At 43.8% G+C, this 16912-nt stretch overlaps 1 protein-coding gene across 7 annotated transcripts; it reads right to left on the reverse strand.

Moving 5' to 3' along the window:
• Positions 1-3742: 3742 nt before the first annotated feature.
• Positions 3743-12755, reverse strand: CTXN3 (cortexin 3). Of its 7 annotated transcripts, none has more exons than XM_031041890.2 (3): positions 9779-9946; positions 8363-8429; positions 3743-4945 (listed from the first exon to the last, which is right to left on the reverse strand). In XM_031041890.2, exon 3 carries the CDS (start codon positions 4844-4846, stop codon positions 4601-4603), a length of 246 nt encoding a protein of 81 aa, XP_030897750.1. In that variant the 5' UTR covers positions 4847-4945; positions 8363-8429; positions 9779-9946; the 3' UTR covers positions 3743-4600. The 7 variants fall into 7 exon arrangements, with proteins under 7 accessions (XP_030897750.1, XP_030897752.1, XP_030897748.1 ...); XM_031041892.2 differs by having other exon boundaries at positions 8363-8438; XM_031041888.2 differs by lacking the exon at positions 9779-9946 and adding an exon at positions 8969-9153.
• Between the last annotated feature and the right edge of the window lie 4157 nt (positions 12756-16912).

The raw sequence follows: 16912 nt of genomic DNA on the forward strand, positions 1-16912 counted from the left end.
TCCGTCCTGTGCATAATTTGTCTCAGAAGACCCACCCCTCAAATCTCATAAATCAGATCTCAGAATTTATTCAGGGCTCTGGGGTTAAAATATTTTTTTTGAAAATAATTGTGTTTCAATATGTTTTACATGTCAGTTTGGGAAGTTGACATCTTCTTCACTACAGGGTTTTTCAAAAATGATTTATGGTGGGCGAATAAAATTTCTCATCTCCCCAAATTTATCAATATATTTACAATAGGAAAGCTTCAGGGTTTCAATAAAACACTATGCAATGAAGCCAATAAAAAAGGAACTTGAATGCATATTTTTCCTACATACCTAAGCATCTGTTCCAACTTCTGCCTCCTAAAACTGTTGCTTATTTTGTTTCAGCTTTAACCCTTAAAAATAGTAAAAGAATGATCTGGTTTGGAATGTTCATTACTTCAACAGCAGGAGTCAAGTTAATCTGCTTCACACTCCATGTCAGACTTACTTTGCTCCGTGCTTAAGATACTTAAAAAAGGTCTCTTGGAGGGAGCAATGTTGATCTAGAACTTGGGGTCCCCTGGGGGCATAGACCGGGCATAGATCTTAGGCGGAGCATGATTTAGCCACATCTTTCTGAATCAAAAGGCAGCTCTACTCCAGAGTGACCTTGGGGAAGTAATTTCTTCCTCCTGAGATGCAGATATACACGATAGAGGGCGGCTGCACTTGTTATAAATATCTTGCAAGGTAGGCACAATGCTGCACTGTAACTCCTGAAGCCAGAAAGCCGGGAAAGAGAGGGCTTATGTGACCTTTCGAGAATACGCTGTTCACCCCAAGGAGCTGTGAGTAATTAAAACAGAGAGTTAGCACTTCTCACCGGAGGGATCGATTTACTCTGAGTAGCCCAAAGCTTTTTATCACTTGTTATGGTACTCTGGCTCTGGACAAGGGAGGGGTGGAGCACGGGAGACCCAGTGAGGGCAGGTTGAATAAGGAGCAGTAATCTGAGAAGGAAAAACAGAAATGGAGCGAGGAATGAAGGGAGGAAAGAAAGAAGAGCAGGCTTCGGGAGGCCCCCTTGCACTTACTGGCAGTCCTGGGCTCCAAGCCTCAGAGGGCAGGTGGCTATTTCAGTCCGTTCCCATTATAGAAGCAGATCCCCATGTTGCCCCGAGGAAGCCTGCACAAACTGGAACTGACAGCCACTCTTCGTGTCATTTTCTTTCTTGCCAACCTGCGCTGACTCCCACACTTCATTTTGCTTTTAAGGACACTCTGGTGCTCACCTTTATCCCTTCTACACAAGTTCTGGCTATGCCCCAACCGTCTTCCCCAGCCAGGCTGCACTCCTGGCTGCAAGTTCCACACCCACACCCCTTTTCCGTACTCTATTGTTTTCCCTCCTTCCCTCCTTTGCATGCACCCCAAACATCTCCATCCTATTAGGTCAAGATATAATTTATTTCATAATAATGACTTCCATTGCATAAAGCCTTGTACCAAACATTTAAACATGCACCATCACACCTGAATCGTTGTGTCCCGGGACAGTTCCTTGATTGTCTTGGCCCATGTCCACCGCTCCCGTGTTCTGTCTCCCACAGCATTTGTTCACCGACGCAGCTCCACAGAATCAGCCTCTAGGGATGGAAGGCCGTAGCACTCTACATTTTCAACAAGCTCCCCTAGAGAAACTGGAATTAGAGTGACCTAAGGAGGCAGAATTTTGACTATGGATATTTACCTTGTATTTTTGCATGATGTTTATACATTTTTACCATGATCATGTACAACTTTTATAAGAACAATTAGTGTGTGGGGGGGTCATATATATTTTTGTAAGGTCCCAGATGATTTTGATAGTATGGGAACCATAAGTCCACATCGGTCACAAGGATTCAGACACATGCCTTCTTGCATTTCTTAGGCCTCCAACAAGGTTGAAAGGTACTCAAGAGCAAGAACTGGCCCCTGTGACAGAAAGGCCAGGCTCGAAGCAGGTGGTTCATAAATACTGGAATGGGCTTAAAGAGACCCAAGAAAACAGGAAAAAACTGAATAGGGGCACATGGGACATGGGACATTTGAATAAAAAAGAAAACTTTTTAATTAGTGGATTAAAGAAATATGTATTAGTAAGACAGAAAAAAATATTCAGGTGACATCACAGACCAGGGGATGACTGCAGATCAGCATCACTGTTTTGCTTTAGATCTGGAAGCAAAGGATCTTCGGAAGCATCAGTAAACTAGCAGCATGTAGATACCACGAGGTGATGCTCTCCTTTTAATCTGACTCATTCTTGAAGTGGTGTGTTCCATTATAAAGTCTATAGCTAAACAAGAAATTTGGGTCATTGGAGAGAGTTAAGAAAAGAACCAAAAGCCCCATACATTGCTGGTGGGAAGGTAAAATGATGCAACCGCTTTGGAAAACAGTCTCAGCTTCTTCAAAAAGTTAAACATAGAGTTAGAATATAACCCAGCAAATTCACTTCTAGGAATATACTCAAGAGAACTGAAAATATACAAAGACGTGGACACAAATGTTCACAGCAGTACTCATACTAGCCGCTGGATAACCGTGACGACCGATAAACCAACAAAACATGGTACAGCCAAACGATAGAATATTATTTGTCCCTGCAAAGGAATGCTACCACATGGATGAACCGACCTTGAAAACATGCTAGTGCAAAAAGCCAGACACAAAAGACCCCGTGTTCTATAGTTCCATTTAAAATAAAATTTCCAGAATTGGCAAACCCATAGAGACAGAAAGTGGATTCGAGATTGCCAGGGGCTGGGAGGAAGGGGATGGGAAGTGGCTACTAGTGGGTATAGAATTCCAGAATTAGACAGTGGTGATGGTCACACAATTCTGGAAAGGTACTAAAAGCTGCTGAATTGTACACTTTCAAAGTGTAAATTTTATGGTATGTGAATTATATTCCAATAGAGCTGTTACTTTTTTTTTTAAATAAAAAAAGTCAAGAGGATGCCTGGCTCTCTCAGTTGGAAGAGTGTGTGACTCTTGATCTTGGGGATGTGAGTTCAAGTCCCACTTTGGGTGTAGAGATTACTTTTTAAAAATTAATTTAAAAAAATTTTAGGGGCGCCTGGGTGGCTCAGTCGTTAAGCGTCTGCCTTCGGCTCAGGTCATGATCCCAGGATCCTGCTTCGCCCTCTCCCACTCCCCCTGCTTGTGTTCCCTCTCTCACTGTCTCTCTCTGTCAAATAAATAAATAAAATCTTAAAAAAAAAATTTTTTTTGAAAACAAAGTCAAGTGGAACATGGGGAGGGGGGAATCTAGACAGCAGACCCTCCAAAGAATGTTAAAAAAATAAAAATAAAAAAGGAAGACAAGGAAGCAGTTTTACTAAGGGCTGCTTTTTCAGGCATAGTTGACTTTTTGAACTTTTTTAATTAATAAAAAAATAGGATGGCTGGCTGAGGAGAAAATTAGAAGACAGAGATTATAAACACAGCCTTGGGGGTCTAGTGTAGACACAAAGTTTTCCTACCAAGAGAAGTTGGAATAAGAAGTGTTCACATCGCTCTTTTCTCGGTGGTCTTAAATTGTGCTTAGAATAGGTTGTACGTGTGCAGGACGATGTGTGGGAGCCCTTTCTGAAATGGGAGAGGGATGAACTTGATGACCTTGCAGCTTTTTCTGTCTCTCAGAACGCAGCTCGTCCTCCGCGCTCGGTATCACATGCTGCCACCATACATTGGTCTCAGTGAAACAGGAAAAGAGACACTACCATTTCTTGAGAAGTTTTATTTGGCTGCTCTATTCCGTCACAAACATACATTCCTCCTAAGACTGTGACAGTCTTCTCTTCTAAACAATTAACTTTTTATTTAAAAACAAACAAACAAACAACAACAACAACTCGTAGCTGCACTTACAACCCATTAGTTCAATCATCTGTGTCAAGAAAGTCAATTCAGGTTATGTATAACTACTTCTACACAGCTTATTAATATGAATACCTAGAATGTACTTGGCCTGGTGGAGAGTTTTCAAACCTCCATAAGCCTTTGAATTCAGTTGTACTTGAGAAATAAAATGAGATCATCCTCACTCATCTTTTCCAGGCGTGGAAACATTTGCGCTAAGGACCCCCCACCCGCTGGCTTCCCAATGCTCCTCCGGGTTCACCCAGCCCAGTCTCTGCCCGGGACCCGGATTCCAGTGCAAATAAACCAACTGAGAGACATGCTCAGAACGAGGAATGCCCTTCAGGGTGCTGTGACCAGATTCATTTCAGATCCTTTCCATTCTTTATTCTCTGGTTGGGTGGGAGAGCGCTCCATTTTATGGCAAAGTTTGTGTCAGTGCTGATGCTCTTGCTTTCACCTTCACACACGTTCAGCAATATTCATTCACCGAGGAAACATGGAAATTCAAGCCTTCCTATTTTGGGAGGATGTTATAAACCTTCATCTCCAATATCCTTCAAATGCTTTTAACCTAACAGCATGTTTAATAAATGAGGGATTGGAAGTCTAGGACCAGGTGCTGTTAAAACTTGGTTTGTTGAGAGCATTGACTAAAGAGAATTCCTCGCCAAGACATGCCGCACTTCACCTCCTCAGGAGGGGCTCCTGCCCCCCTCTGCTAAGCAAGGGCATGGTCAAACTGCCCCTTCTCCAGCCCTTCAAGTCCATCGGCCCAGGTTGAGGTTGGCATGCTCCGATACGGGTCCAGAAGGATCCGGAAGCACCTGACAATGAGGATGCCCAAGAAAATGAACAACAAAATCACAAACACAAATGTGGTTTTCTGCTCTAGAGACATGCTAGAATCTGCCGACACGTTCTCAAGGGGCACTAGGGGTGAAGGGACGGGCTGTCCTCCATCCATCGTCCAGAGAAGCAGGAGCACGGGATCGCCCAGTTTCCTTCTCTTCCATCATCAGTCTGCTGAGATCATGGTGGCTGCCCCGTGGAGACGCTGAGTTATCTGTAGGAGAAAGAACGGGAAGGAGAGGGGATAACTACCAAAGAGCAACCGGATTTCTAAGCTCACAGGTCCTGTTCGTCAGAGAAAACGAGGAATCTCTAAACTTTTTCACCAGACGTGCTGCGTTCTGTGTCATTATGGGAAAGAATATTTTACTCTTGCATGAAATTACCAGATTGTCCTCAGGGCAGGCACCTGGGGCCAGGAGGGCTGAGCAGGGAAGACAACCAGAGTACAGAAGATGAGAAATGTGCAAGGTAATGTTGACCTCAGGGTGTGCTGCCAACTTGACATCCAAACCCAGTGTCCCCTGCCAAGTCTCTTCCAGAATCCCTCCAAAATATGACTTTCACATCATTCTCATAATGATACCATTGATGGAACCTCAGTATGTGCCAAGACTGTAGCTAAACACAACATAGGTTAGCCACTCTACCACGAGCTCCGAGACAGCAGAGACCTCTATAGCCCCGGTGGAAGGAAACTGAGGCTGGAAAAGGTGCTTAGCAGAGAAACCCTCAGGGAGTATCGGATTTTGGGCCCTAGTCTCTGGCCTCCATTTTACTGCTCAATGAGTATGGGCCTTTGGAGGGCTCACGAAGCCGTAAAAATGGAATCAGAAATGTCTGTGTATCTCATTCACGGTACCATAATGAGGATGGATGTCTGCGAAAACACTTTGAAAAGTATACAGAAAAGAAAAACGAACAAAACGAAGAGTTGCTTTGCTTCAGACGTGGCCGTGGAAGCCAGAATGCTTCTCCTTTGCTTTCTCTTGCCTGGGCCAAGGGAGAAAGGAGGCATCTCAGACTCCCAGACCACCAAGCTCCAGCTGCTTTTCTTTTTTCTTCAGAAAACAAAGACCAGGTTCAATACTTGACCCCAAGAAGCACCTTGAAAATTGAGCTAGGGAGAAGGAATTGATTGGCTGCATTTTTTAAAAAAGCTTCACAGTGGCTTCCTACTGCTTAAGACCATTTGATAAAGAGGAAGAGAAAGAAAAAGATAAGTTATCACCATTTCCATTTTACTGGTGGAAAAATGAAGATATATGGATATTACTGTTTGTCTTTAAAGGCAAGTTGGAGTAGTATAGACAAAGGCCACGAAAACTTCAGATGTTGAACTAAATCTATGTATGAGTCTGTTTATAAGAAAAATTGCGTAGGAGAGTAGTCAGCTATGGGAATTAACATGGATTCAAAAGAAATGATGTTCAATGAAAATAAGCAACCAAATAAAAATAGAAATTATGACCCAAAGCTCGAACACAATATTTCTACCGTTAACTTCTAATTGTTGCCTTGAAGTATAGCATTAGTGATCATAATAACAGTTTGCATGTGTGTTGATACTTCAGAGTTTATAAAATCACAGTTTAAGACACAGTTTATAAAGGGATTTACAACCAGTGTCTGGAAGGAAGGAGTTACCAATTTTGGGGGAAAGAATATCTTGCAGCTCTATGACTACATTTTGTTTAAGGCTGAAATAGTGCGGTAGATTGGCTTATCATTCATTTTTGTTCTGAAGCAAGATTGGGATAAAATTTGATGGTGTTTCTTAAAAAGAAGCTCCTTAGGGATATAGAGGATGCTGATGGATTGGGTTGGGTTCGGTTTGCTTGTTTTTAAGCACCCTCCCACCCTTAGGTGTTAACTCTCGGCAGATAACTAGGCTGAGGGGAGGGGACAGGAAAGGGTGGCCGGAGCTTCCAACGCAGGAACCCCTAGTGCTTCCAGTAAGGGCCGTTTGCACACCCAAGAAATATCCAAACTAGGCTTGTTCACACTGAGTATAAAATTCACCACGGGCTGGGTGCAAAGAAAGTCATGTGCTGCTCAAAGAATGAGTACCTAAGCCATCCTGCCATGTTCCCGTTTGTCCTTCCATGTCCTACTGAGCATCCCATCCCTTTGAGCCTGCCCTCCCCACGGACTTACTTAGAGTCCCACTCTATGTCCATTTTCCCTCCAGCCCAAATGAGGCCAGAGTCCCTTTCTTTGTCTCTTCTTAACACGGCTGAGATAGCTATGCATTTTCAGGACATTCTGTACGAAAACATGATGTAATCCAGAAAGGAATTAGAGGAAAATTGAAGCCCATTAACTGTATAAACATATAACCATAAAGATTTCTGGATCTGTGAAGTTCATTGAAAACAGTGAACAACTAGACATAGGACAATTTGAGCCTGTGATGACTCCCTAGCCACAAGCTGGGGGGCCAAAAGAGTGATACCTTATTCAGTCCTCCCCTTCTCACCCCCGGTGTCCACTTGATGAGAGCCATCTTGACGCCCAGGAGCAGTCTTCCCCAGCCTTGTCGTTCGTCCAAGGCAAAATGCCAACTCCTTTTCTCCTAGCTCATCATCTCACACTGCCTAGGCTTCCTCCTAACTCATGTTTTTGAGCTGGTCCACCATTCATGTGGGGTCTGCGGGGATGGGCGAGCATTCCAAGAAGCCCCAGCAAGTAACCTAGTCATCCTGATTCAGGTTATCAGCCCCATTTCCCTCTTCCGTCTCCCTGTAAATGAGTCTGGAGCCTGGCTTCTTCCCAGGGAAGCCAACCCTTAGAATGATATAAAAATCAGTTTTAATTTGCAGTGATACCACCCTATGCTGATTAAAAAACAGATGCAAGAATATGGTTAACCCTCTCTGCAGCCTCCTCACAGGTTTTGAGAAGCCTGCTAAAACATAAATACATACCTTCCAACCCCTTCCTGATAAACTTAGCAAGGATTTGTCTGGGAAAACTGCTCTTACTTGAAGGAGGGGAAATGTGGTAGATAGTAAGGGGGCTGATGGGTCTTGCTGGAAATGAGGGGCCGCTGGGGTTTGGGGGAGCAGACATGGGGCGCTGAAGGCCGATGGCCCAGTAGGGAAGTCCTGGGGAGGGTGGGGGATGGGTGGTACAAATGAGACGATCCGGAGATGGTTAGAAAGAGATATGGGGATACGGAGACCCAGGAAGAAAAGCCGGCTCTTTCACAGCTTTGCCTGGGACTGATTGAAATCCCTCGAAGAGCCTGCTTGATTTTAAAACCGCGATCCGCTAATCAGTAATTTACAAATTGGGAAAGCTCCACAGCACATTTAAGTTAAAGGCAGCAATGGATAGAGGAAGAGGCAGAAAAAAAGATAAATGTAATCACTTAGCTACCACAGTCCCCAAATATTCAAAGACAGCAAAATTTTTAAAATGTCTGCCTTGGAGTGAAATGTCCCCTTTTGGCAAAAATGATCCTTGTAAAATGTTCACGACGGCTTCTACCTGAATAATGAAATCTTCCTTTCAGACGAATAGAGAAATCTGGGCAAGTAAATTATTTCAAAGGACTTCCGACATAACCGTCCTGTTAATAATAACCAAAGGCGGTTCTTTTAAGTACGAGAGGACCGCAGTTACTCACGGCCGTATTTCGATCCTAACTGGCTTCCCCATCACACGGCGCAGGCATGTCTTCCCTGGACCTCCATCTGTGTGTGCTCAGAACACAATAAAGGCTCATTTTAATACTGGACCAAGGAAAACTGAATTAAAAGAAGCCAATCTCAAAAATCCTATAACACATCCCCAGAGTCAAGCTCCCTGGACTCTGTGATCGTCACAAAGTGTAAAACCCTCTGCATCACCTACAAAGCCCCTGGTGAGCAGTTCAGCTCGGCCCTAGCCACTGTCACTCTCAGCCACTAGCCCCACTTAAAATAATTTACAAAGAGGCCTCTCTTTCTTTCCTCATGCTTCCGACATACTGCGCCATGATCCATCCTCCTCAGCTCAGATCTTACCACTTCTTCCCTCCAGAAAACCTTGGTGCCCCAACGTCCAAGGACCCTAACGGCCCATTGAGTCCCTCCCGGACCTGAGAGCCCTGTTGCCTGGACGATAAATTAGGTCATATTCCGACAATGGAACTTTTGTAAGATAGGAATTTCTTTTTCTCCTAAGTTCAAACAGGAACAAAGATCAAATCGCATTTGGTTTGGAGTACAAGGACCAAGAAGAACAGACTTACATGGGATGGAGTCTGCAGACACCTGAGGAGGCCGTCCTCACTTGGTCTGCTCTGCAGCTCAACCTAACACGAGCTGTTGCTTGAACCCCGCCAGGTTTCCCACCTCTGAGCTTTTAGTCATGATGCTCTCTGCCTGATGCCCTCCTCCTCCCTCTATTCCCGCCTGTGGGTTTCGCTCCCTCCCTCAGGGTTCGCACCAAATGCCACCTCCTCGGTGGGGCCTCCATCTCTCCCTGCACCAGAGGGATGGGGCGCTTCCGGCTCTGTCCCCCCTCCCCAGGAGCCCTGCACCTGCTTTCTGTGGAAGCACCTCTCACAGGACCCGTCTCCACAGGGTGTTCAACTCGGTCCCCTTACTAAATAGCAACCTCCTTGAGGAATTCCTGGCTGTTCTGGGGTCACTGCCTTTTTTTTAAAATAGAGGTTGAATCAAATCTCCGGCCCCTTACAATCCAAGGAACTGAATTCAAACTTTGAGGTACCAGCTGAGACAAAGAAGGGGTAAAAAAGCCCATATCATCCAGCCAGCCTGGGATGTCAGACCATTGTGTTTGAAGTAGATCTTATTTCAAAGAATCACAGATAGTCTGAGTCACAGTGACACTTTAATAGTCTCCGATTTCATGATTTGAAAAGCTGTTATTTGCCTTTTTAAATTTTCCTTGGCTTCAAGGCTGATGGGTCGGGTCCCATCAAATACAAAAATTAACGGTGGCCCTTCTGTTTCAGGGCTCAAGCCTTTCGGAGCTAACTGGCTTTGCTGCTGGGGAAGAACAGCCGTTTAAAATATCCCGAAGCCAGATGTCTTACCTGGAAACCGTAAGTGTCAACATGTAGCCTTCCCAAGCTTGGATCCTTTGGACATTTCATTTTGTTAGCGTCGTATTATACAACTTAACAGTAAGGGAAATTATCTTATCTGAAGAAAATAGACCTTAAAGCAATGATACATTGCTTTTCTTATTTTTAAAGTGACAGCAACAGAATTAGTTTGGTGCCTTTGGCACCTTGCTCTGTGGAGCTGCCCACAGGCATTTGGTCCCACCCTCTCACTTTCGTGGCCATCAGCTCATGGACCCCCGCCCCCCCGCCCTTCCACAATGGGTTGCAACTATGGGTCATAGTTATAACAGAGGCAGTGCATGTGAAGTCCTGCCTAGCACATCGTGAACGTTCAATAAATCCGTGATGATGAATGAGCGTTTCCTCTTTCTACCATTTCTGTGCAAAATGAGGTTTCTTTCTCATTTCTATTATGCAAACAAGCACACTGGGGAATGGAGATTATAAGTAAACTGCCCCAAATCATAAAAATCCATTACCAGAAGAGAAGCATTCCCCAAAGGCTGCTGACTCGCAAGTTTCTCTCCAGCGTGTAGGAATGAGTAGCAAGTCAGCCATCCCCCAGCTGCTAATGGTGTGCAGGGCACAGTGAAGCAATACTGTATTTTAAGTACCTCTAAACCACTTAAATGCCACACCTCATTTTTTAAAAACTTCTAGGCCAGAAACCTAGTTCTGTGACTTGACATGTTTTCAAAAGTAGACGCAAAAACAGTGGGTCTGTTGAACAAGAACACCCACAGGTTTGCAGAGTTTACATTCGCATGTGATGGACAGGACACACTTCGTCCTACAAAGACATCCCGTGTATCTTATTTATATTTATCTGGCAGACTGGTGAGACCACTCTGCAGACTGTACCAGGAAGGGAATTGGCTACGTAGGCAAGACTGAATTTGCAATGACTAGCAGAGACGAAGTTCCTCCGAGTGCTGCATTATTCTGCAACAGTTCTGAAACTGACTGTTGAAATGTTAACATGCCTTTCAATGATTAACGTAATACATATGCTGAGAGTGAGGCTAAAGAGAATCATCTCTGCTTTTTGAGCTAAACAAAGCCTCAGCTGCATTGCTGTTTGCATAAGTAGAGTCTCTGGAGATATACTCCACCCTCCATCCCAACCGTCCCACCCCAGACGTGTAAACATCCCAGTCGACCCTATTATATATCTTCCCCTATAACCGTGAGCCTCCCCAAAAAAGCTACCTCATCTAAGGAATCAAATCACTATATAAACAAAAGTTATTACCTATGAATCTTGTGGAACTACTGTGTATGAGCCCAGGGAACAGTAATTTGCATTCCAGGATATACACACAAGGAGGCAAAATATTTCCTATAAATTCAAAGAACTCATGGCCCTCTTGGTGACCAGCCCAGAAATTCAGGAAAAGATTTCCTGGCTCTTTCTAGGGTACTTCCTATATTTTAACCAACATATAGTTCCCTTTTTTTTTCTCACATAAATACATGGCAAGTTCCATATTTTTCTCTTCCGAATACAGCCCTCTTGATCCAGTACAATAGCCCTGATGCTCCAGAATTCACAGGATGGCTAAGGACAGAGACAGAACTTTATACAGCCAACAAATAGACCCAAGGCTACTAGAAAGCCCCCAAACAATGGCTTGACACACTAGTAAATGTGGTCAGCTACAAATGTCAACAGGCAGTTTCGGAACTGTCGCCCGCCCCCACTGCTGCACAGGGAGGTCCGTTCCCTCGGGCTGTCACTGCCCAGTCAGGCTGCACATGTCTGCTTGGGTTGGGGAGTGGACCCCTCTCGGTCCTGGCTTGCCAGCTCTGGGTCAGCAGGAGACCTTTCTCTTCAGCCTGAGCCCTAACCTCAGCTTTACTTCTTCCCTGTCTTCATCTTCCTCCCAACATCTGCTAGAAGAGTTTTAAAGGGACTGCAGGGCGAGGCTACAGCCTGGCTGAGAACCTCAGGAAAATCCCACGTGAGTGCCGCATCGGGAACTGCGGGTACCAAAAGGCACCACTAGCAAACTGGAACTTTTCTGTTCAAACGATAAACCTTACTGTTATCCCCGGCTTGCCTTCTCTGTCCTTGCGTGTTTCCCAGCGAACAAGAGTGCTTGCTGATACCTCAAAAGGATAGGGCTGCACCGTGCTTGCCACCCAGGGACACCAGGGACAGTCGGCGTTATCACTGGGAGTTGCTGAGTTGTGATCCTTTGTGAACAAATTAAAACATCCCTGTAACATTTTGGAAGGTTGGATGTTTTAGGTGAATGGAGAAATAACTGTAATGGGCAAATAGCTTTCAGGAACAATTTACTGCAGCTTAGCAAAGAAAAGAGCCTGCTTTACTCCTCCTTTATCTAGTATCGGTAGCACTATAAACTTAAGCATGCTTTAAACATAAAGGCATCATTCCGTTTCACCCCCTCGCATTAACTTCACCTAGCAATTGTTTAATTAGACTTCATCTGACATCTAGATCTAAATTCAGAACTTGGATGCAAAAGGCATCCCTGCCATCATCGCTCACGCATACATCGTAAAGTTAGAGAAAAGCATTAATTAGCCCATCAAAGACACAGTGTTGGTCAAGTACCTGCATCTGGCTGAACAAACACTTGATCCATTTCCTGGTGGAACAGTTACAGGTAGTTACAAGCCTCTTTAGTTTCCATTCTTCCCGACCAGGCTGTGTTGAGGCAGGAGACTGGTATCTGCAAGCGGCTGATGGCACACCCCAGATCTAAAGCCGTCCTTTCAGCCTTAGAAACTTCCCATTAAAACCCCCGAGTTAAAGGAGCATCGTCTTTCTGTGTGAGGCATCATTAGCGGCCGATACAGCTGCTGCTTTGTGGCAAGCCATGATTTCAGTTCTGCCTCCGCAACTCTTCAGAGGATTCTGCTTCAGTGAGTAGAGGCAGTGTCCTAGCAGTGAGTCGGAAATCATCTTCAAGAAAGCATTAACATTCAAAAGGAGTACGGGGGGGGGGGGATGGGGGAGGGGGGGAGCAGAGAAACATCACCGGGCATTCCCATACCTTTTCAAAATCAAAGCCATAAATCTACCAATGCTCTGCTCTTCTCTATTGATTTTTGACACTATTCCTCTTCGGGGATGTCAATTAGCACCTTGCAGCAACCAGCCTCCATATTGATTATGGATTGTGACCTTCGGGCCAACTTAATTAAGGGGAAGACTTCTAAGGAAGGGCATCAACATAGTATTTGGGAAACAAAGGGAAGGCTCTTTTTCCTAAAGAAAACAAAATTGACCTTTCAGAAAAGCAGTAATTATGGGAGGCGAAGAGGAAAGAACAATTAAAAAAAAACCCCACAAAATCATATTTTTACCACCTGTTTGTAAATGTGCTAGGCTGTAGGTTGCCAGGTCCAGTGTATCTGTTGGTCAGCCTGTATGACTGTGACCTTGACAGGTACCCCACCCCACGCAGGCCGTCAGAGACCACTGATGAATAAAGATAGACCTTTGGAGAGAGAAAGTTGTTCTAATTCTACAAATTCTAGTTACATGGCACAATACTTAAATTATTTTCCTTGGATGGAATGCCTAAATAAATTTGGAAAATGTTTTAGGATAAAATTCATCTTTAAAAAAAAAAAAGTGCTTCTCTGGAAAGAATTCAGCACAATCCTTAAGATGGAACATCCTTGTTTTTTGGCAACTCACCACTTTCTTTGTTGAAGTAGAAGCGCAGTTAGCAACAACACCCACCCACCAAATGATGGGGTGCATGATATTTAAAGCTCACTCTGACTGTGCCTGTCAGCTTTGCTGTTTCTTCGCCTCTTGCGAGAAGCCGGCCATTACCCAGTAGCTGTAAGAGACTGGGAGAGAGCTCATTGTCTAGGAGGAAAATTTCCAACTGCCAGCAACAGACAACAATCCTGGATAGACCTCAGACCCCAGAAAACGTAAATGCCAAATGTTATGATCTAATGTCAGAATCAAATGCTTGACATTAGGAGCTAGCCTCACTCGAATATGAAGGTTCTCTCTCCATGTGTTTTCCAGATTTTTAACCGTATTTCCTTTCCAATGAGTTTCTCTGATTATATTTTCACACAAACACACGCACGCACGCACGCACGCACAATGGGACAAATGGAATCCGACAGAGCACTATCATTCAATACTAACTGGTATCCTTTGTGCTCTTCAGCCGACGGCACTGTGGAGGGAGAGACCTGTCTCGGTAATGCCACCAGAGTGTGGCTCAGGGAACATTCTGACCCCACCCGGACTTATATACTTCTCATTCCATGGGGTGAGAAGGCACTCTAGTTAGAAATGAGCCGGAGTTACTGCGAGCTCACCCTGCCCGGGAGGCCTCCTCAGATCGTGTTTACCCTATAGACTCGGAGAGGTGGAAGGGAACATGAGAGGCTCCTCTGCAGGCTGAAACCGTCCCACAGAGACTGGCCTATTTTTAAAACTCCCCAGAGAATTAGATTCCATACCCCACTCTGACAACCTCTGTTGAAACTAACTTCTCCGTTGCTTCCTTAGTCTCAATGGGATGGTGCATTTCTTTTCATTCTACCCCGGTTGCAAAAAGTCAGTCATGAACCACCACACGATTTTGTGAGAATGCTCTTCCCCCGAGGAAGCTTGAACTAGGGAAACCAAAGGACGTTTGGTGAAGATCCTGCAGCCAAGTTTGGATATTTCTTTTATAAGATAATTGTAATTGAAATGATGGGAGTGAGCCCTTCCCCCCAGGCAGCCACATTATGGGACTCATCGAGAATTCTGGGACAGCGAATAAGGATTTATGAAAATTCGAGTTCTTTGAACATCTCACAGTTGGTCCTATTTCTTTAGTCTTTAATGCTCTCTTTACCTCTCCTCTGAATTCTTCTCCAAATTTCTGCTTTCCGGTCCAGCTTTAAATCGAGAACCTAGAATGCTACACAGGGCTGTACAAAGCTCAGACTCACATGGATTTGTGGTGAATAGGATGACTTCACGCTATGCTTCTCTTACACATTCTGATCCCAGGATTACTCCTGGGTGTTAATTCAGTCTTTCTTTTTAGCCACACAACATCCTGAGTCAATATTACTAGAAATCTATTTTAAGAACTTTCTCTGTATTCTAATTTCAAGTCTCACCCTCGAATATTCTCTAGACTACAGTTCTTCCCTCAATGTCCCATGCTGCACTTTTTCATAAAGTGATGGACAATGAATATTTTTTTAAAAAGATGCTTCATGAACCATCAAGCTTTATGCCAACACAAAGCTGTTAATATTAGCATTATCTTTATTGTATTTCTTTGTCGAATCCTCAAAATCGAGTTGATTCTTGATAGAATCTTCAAAACGGAAACCTGATTTTCTTTTCACGTTCATCACTAGGTTCTTGGTAAAAATCTAGTTTCTTCCTTCGGGTCCATTTTTCTTTCACGTAGTCAAGAAACATTCAATAAGTTCATTCACTCAGCATCAGATATGTTCTGTGTTGGGTGGGGGAAGAATGACAAATACGGGGAAGTCGGTGCCTGCCTCCGTCTGTTCAGGTTGTCACTGCACAACTCTGGGAAGCTCCCTGGGAAGGACCCAGAGGGGCTCCACATCCAGCCGCAGGGGCCAAGCTTCTGGGCAGATAAGCCCACCTCCACTGTTTTCCACTCCCTCACCACCCCTTCCCTGCTCAGCCAGCAGACATCTGAATTATGTCCTCATTTCTCTACAGGACTTGATTTCCCAAGGTCATCTGTGGCTTCTCATTGTCTCAAGCAAAAAAAAACCAAAAAACACAAACTTGCAGTATTGATCTTCCTCACTCTTTGTGGTAACACTGGGACATGGCTGACCACTGTCTTTAGGGAAGTGCTAGATAAAAAGACACACAGAGTAAGGTGGAGGGACAGAACTGATATCTCAGCCCTCTTCCCTCTTGGTCTACCCCTCTCCCTGGTGTCCCTTTGGCTCCTCTCCCTCCATAGTCTCTCATTCGCCCCTTAGAGGCTCAAGCCAAGTTTAACTCATGTAACCACCAGCAACTGTGAAATTAAGGGTGGGAAGACAGGCAGGCTAGGATACATATTAATGGGTCCCCCACTTTCAATTCATAAAAAAGCAGTGAAAGTCAGTTTCTGTGTTATTTCTATGTTTCTGTCCTCTTCATTCTAAAAAAAATAAATATATCATGTGATATAAAGTTTTTTTTTTAATCAAGATGAGCTCTAGTTCTAATATTCTTCTGCTTTGCCAGGTCTACATATATTTATCCACTCAGCTATCTTCACAGGTCAGGGAACATTCAAAGCACAAGGGAACGGTAGGGAAGGTTTAAAAATATTCACACCAAGCAGGTTAAAGCAAGCAGGTTAAAGTCCAACTGCAAATTAGCAGCCTCCTGGTTTGATTTTTTTTTTTTCCTTGAACGCATTTCTGTACACATCACTTCTGCAGAATGTTGAATGCTCAATTAGTAGCTAATGAATCTGGAACAGAGTAGTATTCGAAATGAAACGAGAAACAAACAATGCTGCAACTCAGTGGAAATGCATTTGGAAGGAAGGAAACACCCATAGAATGTAATACTTGCAATAAGGCTTGCCCTGTGAAATGAACAAGTTTGTTCATTTCTTTCCTTTTAAGTCAAAACAATAAAACATCAAGGAAGGAAATGCATCACGAAAAAGCTGATGTCCAACCCTGTTCTATTTAGAGACAATATTTGCAAACTTTGATATTAATTCTAATTACAGCATGAAAGTATTAGAACGTTACTATGGATTATTCACTGTTCAAAAGAAATTCATACCGAGGAGTTAACAGCCTGGTGGGTAAATTTATTCTTTTTATATGCCTTGTACAATAATAACAATTTTTTTAATGACTTTGAAATACTTAATACCTTTAAAATATCATATAAAGTGCCGATTAGAGTTTTATACATACCATCCCTCTCCATTTTTATGCTCTCATTTTGGCACTATTCTTTCTGTTCAACAGCTGCTCTTTAGAAGGGACCTCTACTGTGTGGACACTGTGAGGATTGAGCAGATTAAAACATTAAGATGATTTAGAAAATGAAATAGAATGAGCCTGAGAATTACTGACCTGTTAGCCTGACTTTCATACCTG

This window comes from Leptonychotes weddellii, chromosome 7 (assembly GCF_054177405.1).
Source record: "Leptonychotes weddellii isolate Sample4059 chromosome 7, ASM5417740v2, whole genome shotgun sequence".
Taxonomy (NCBI): Eukaryota; Metazoa; Chordata; class Mammalia; order Carnivora; family Phocidae; genus Leptonychotes; species Leptonychotes weddellii.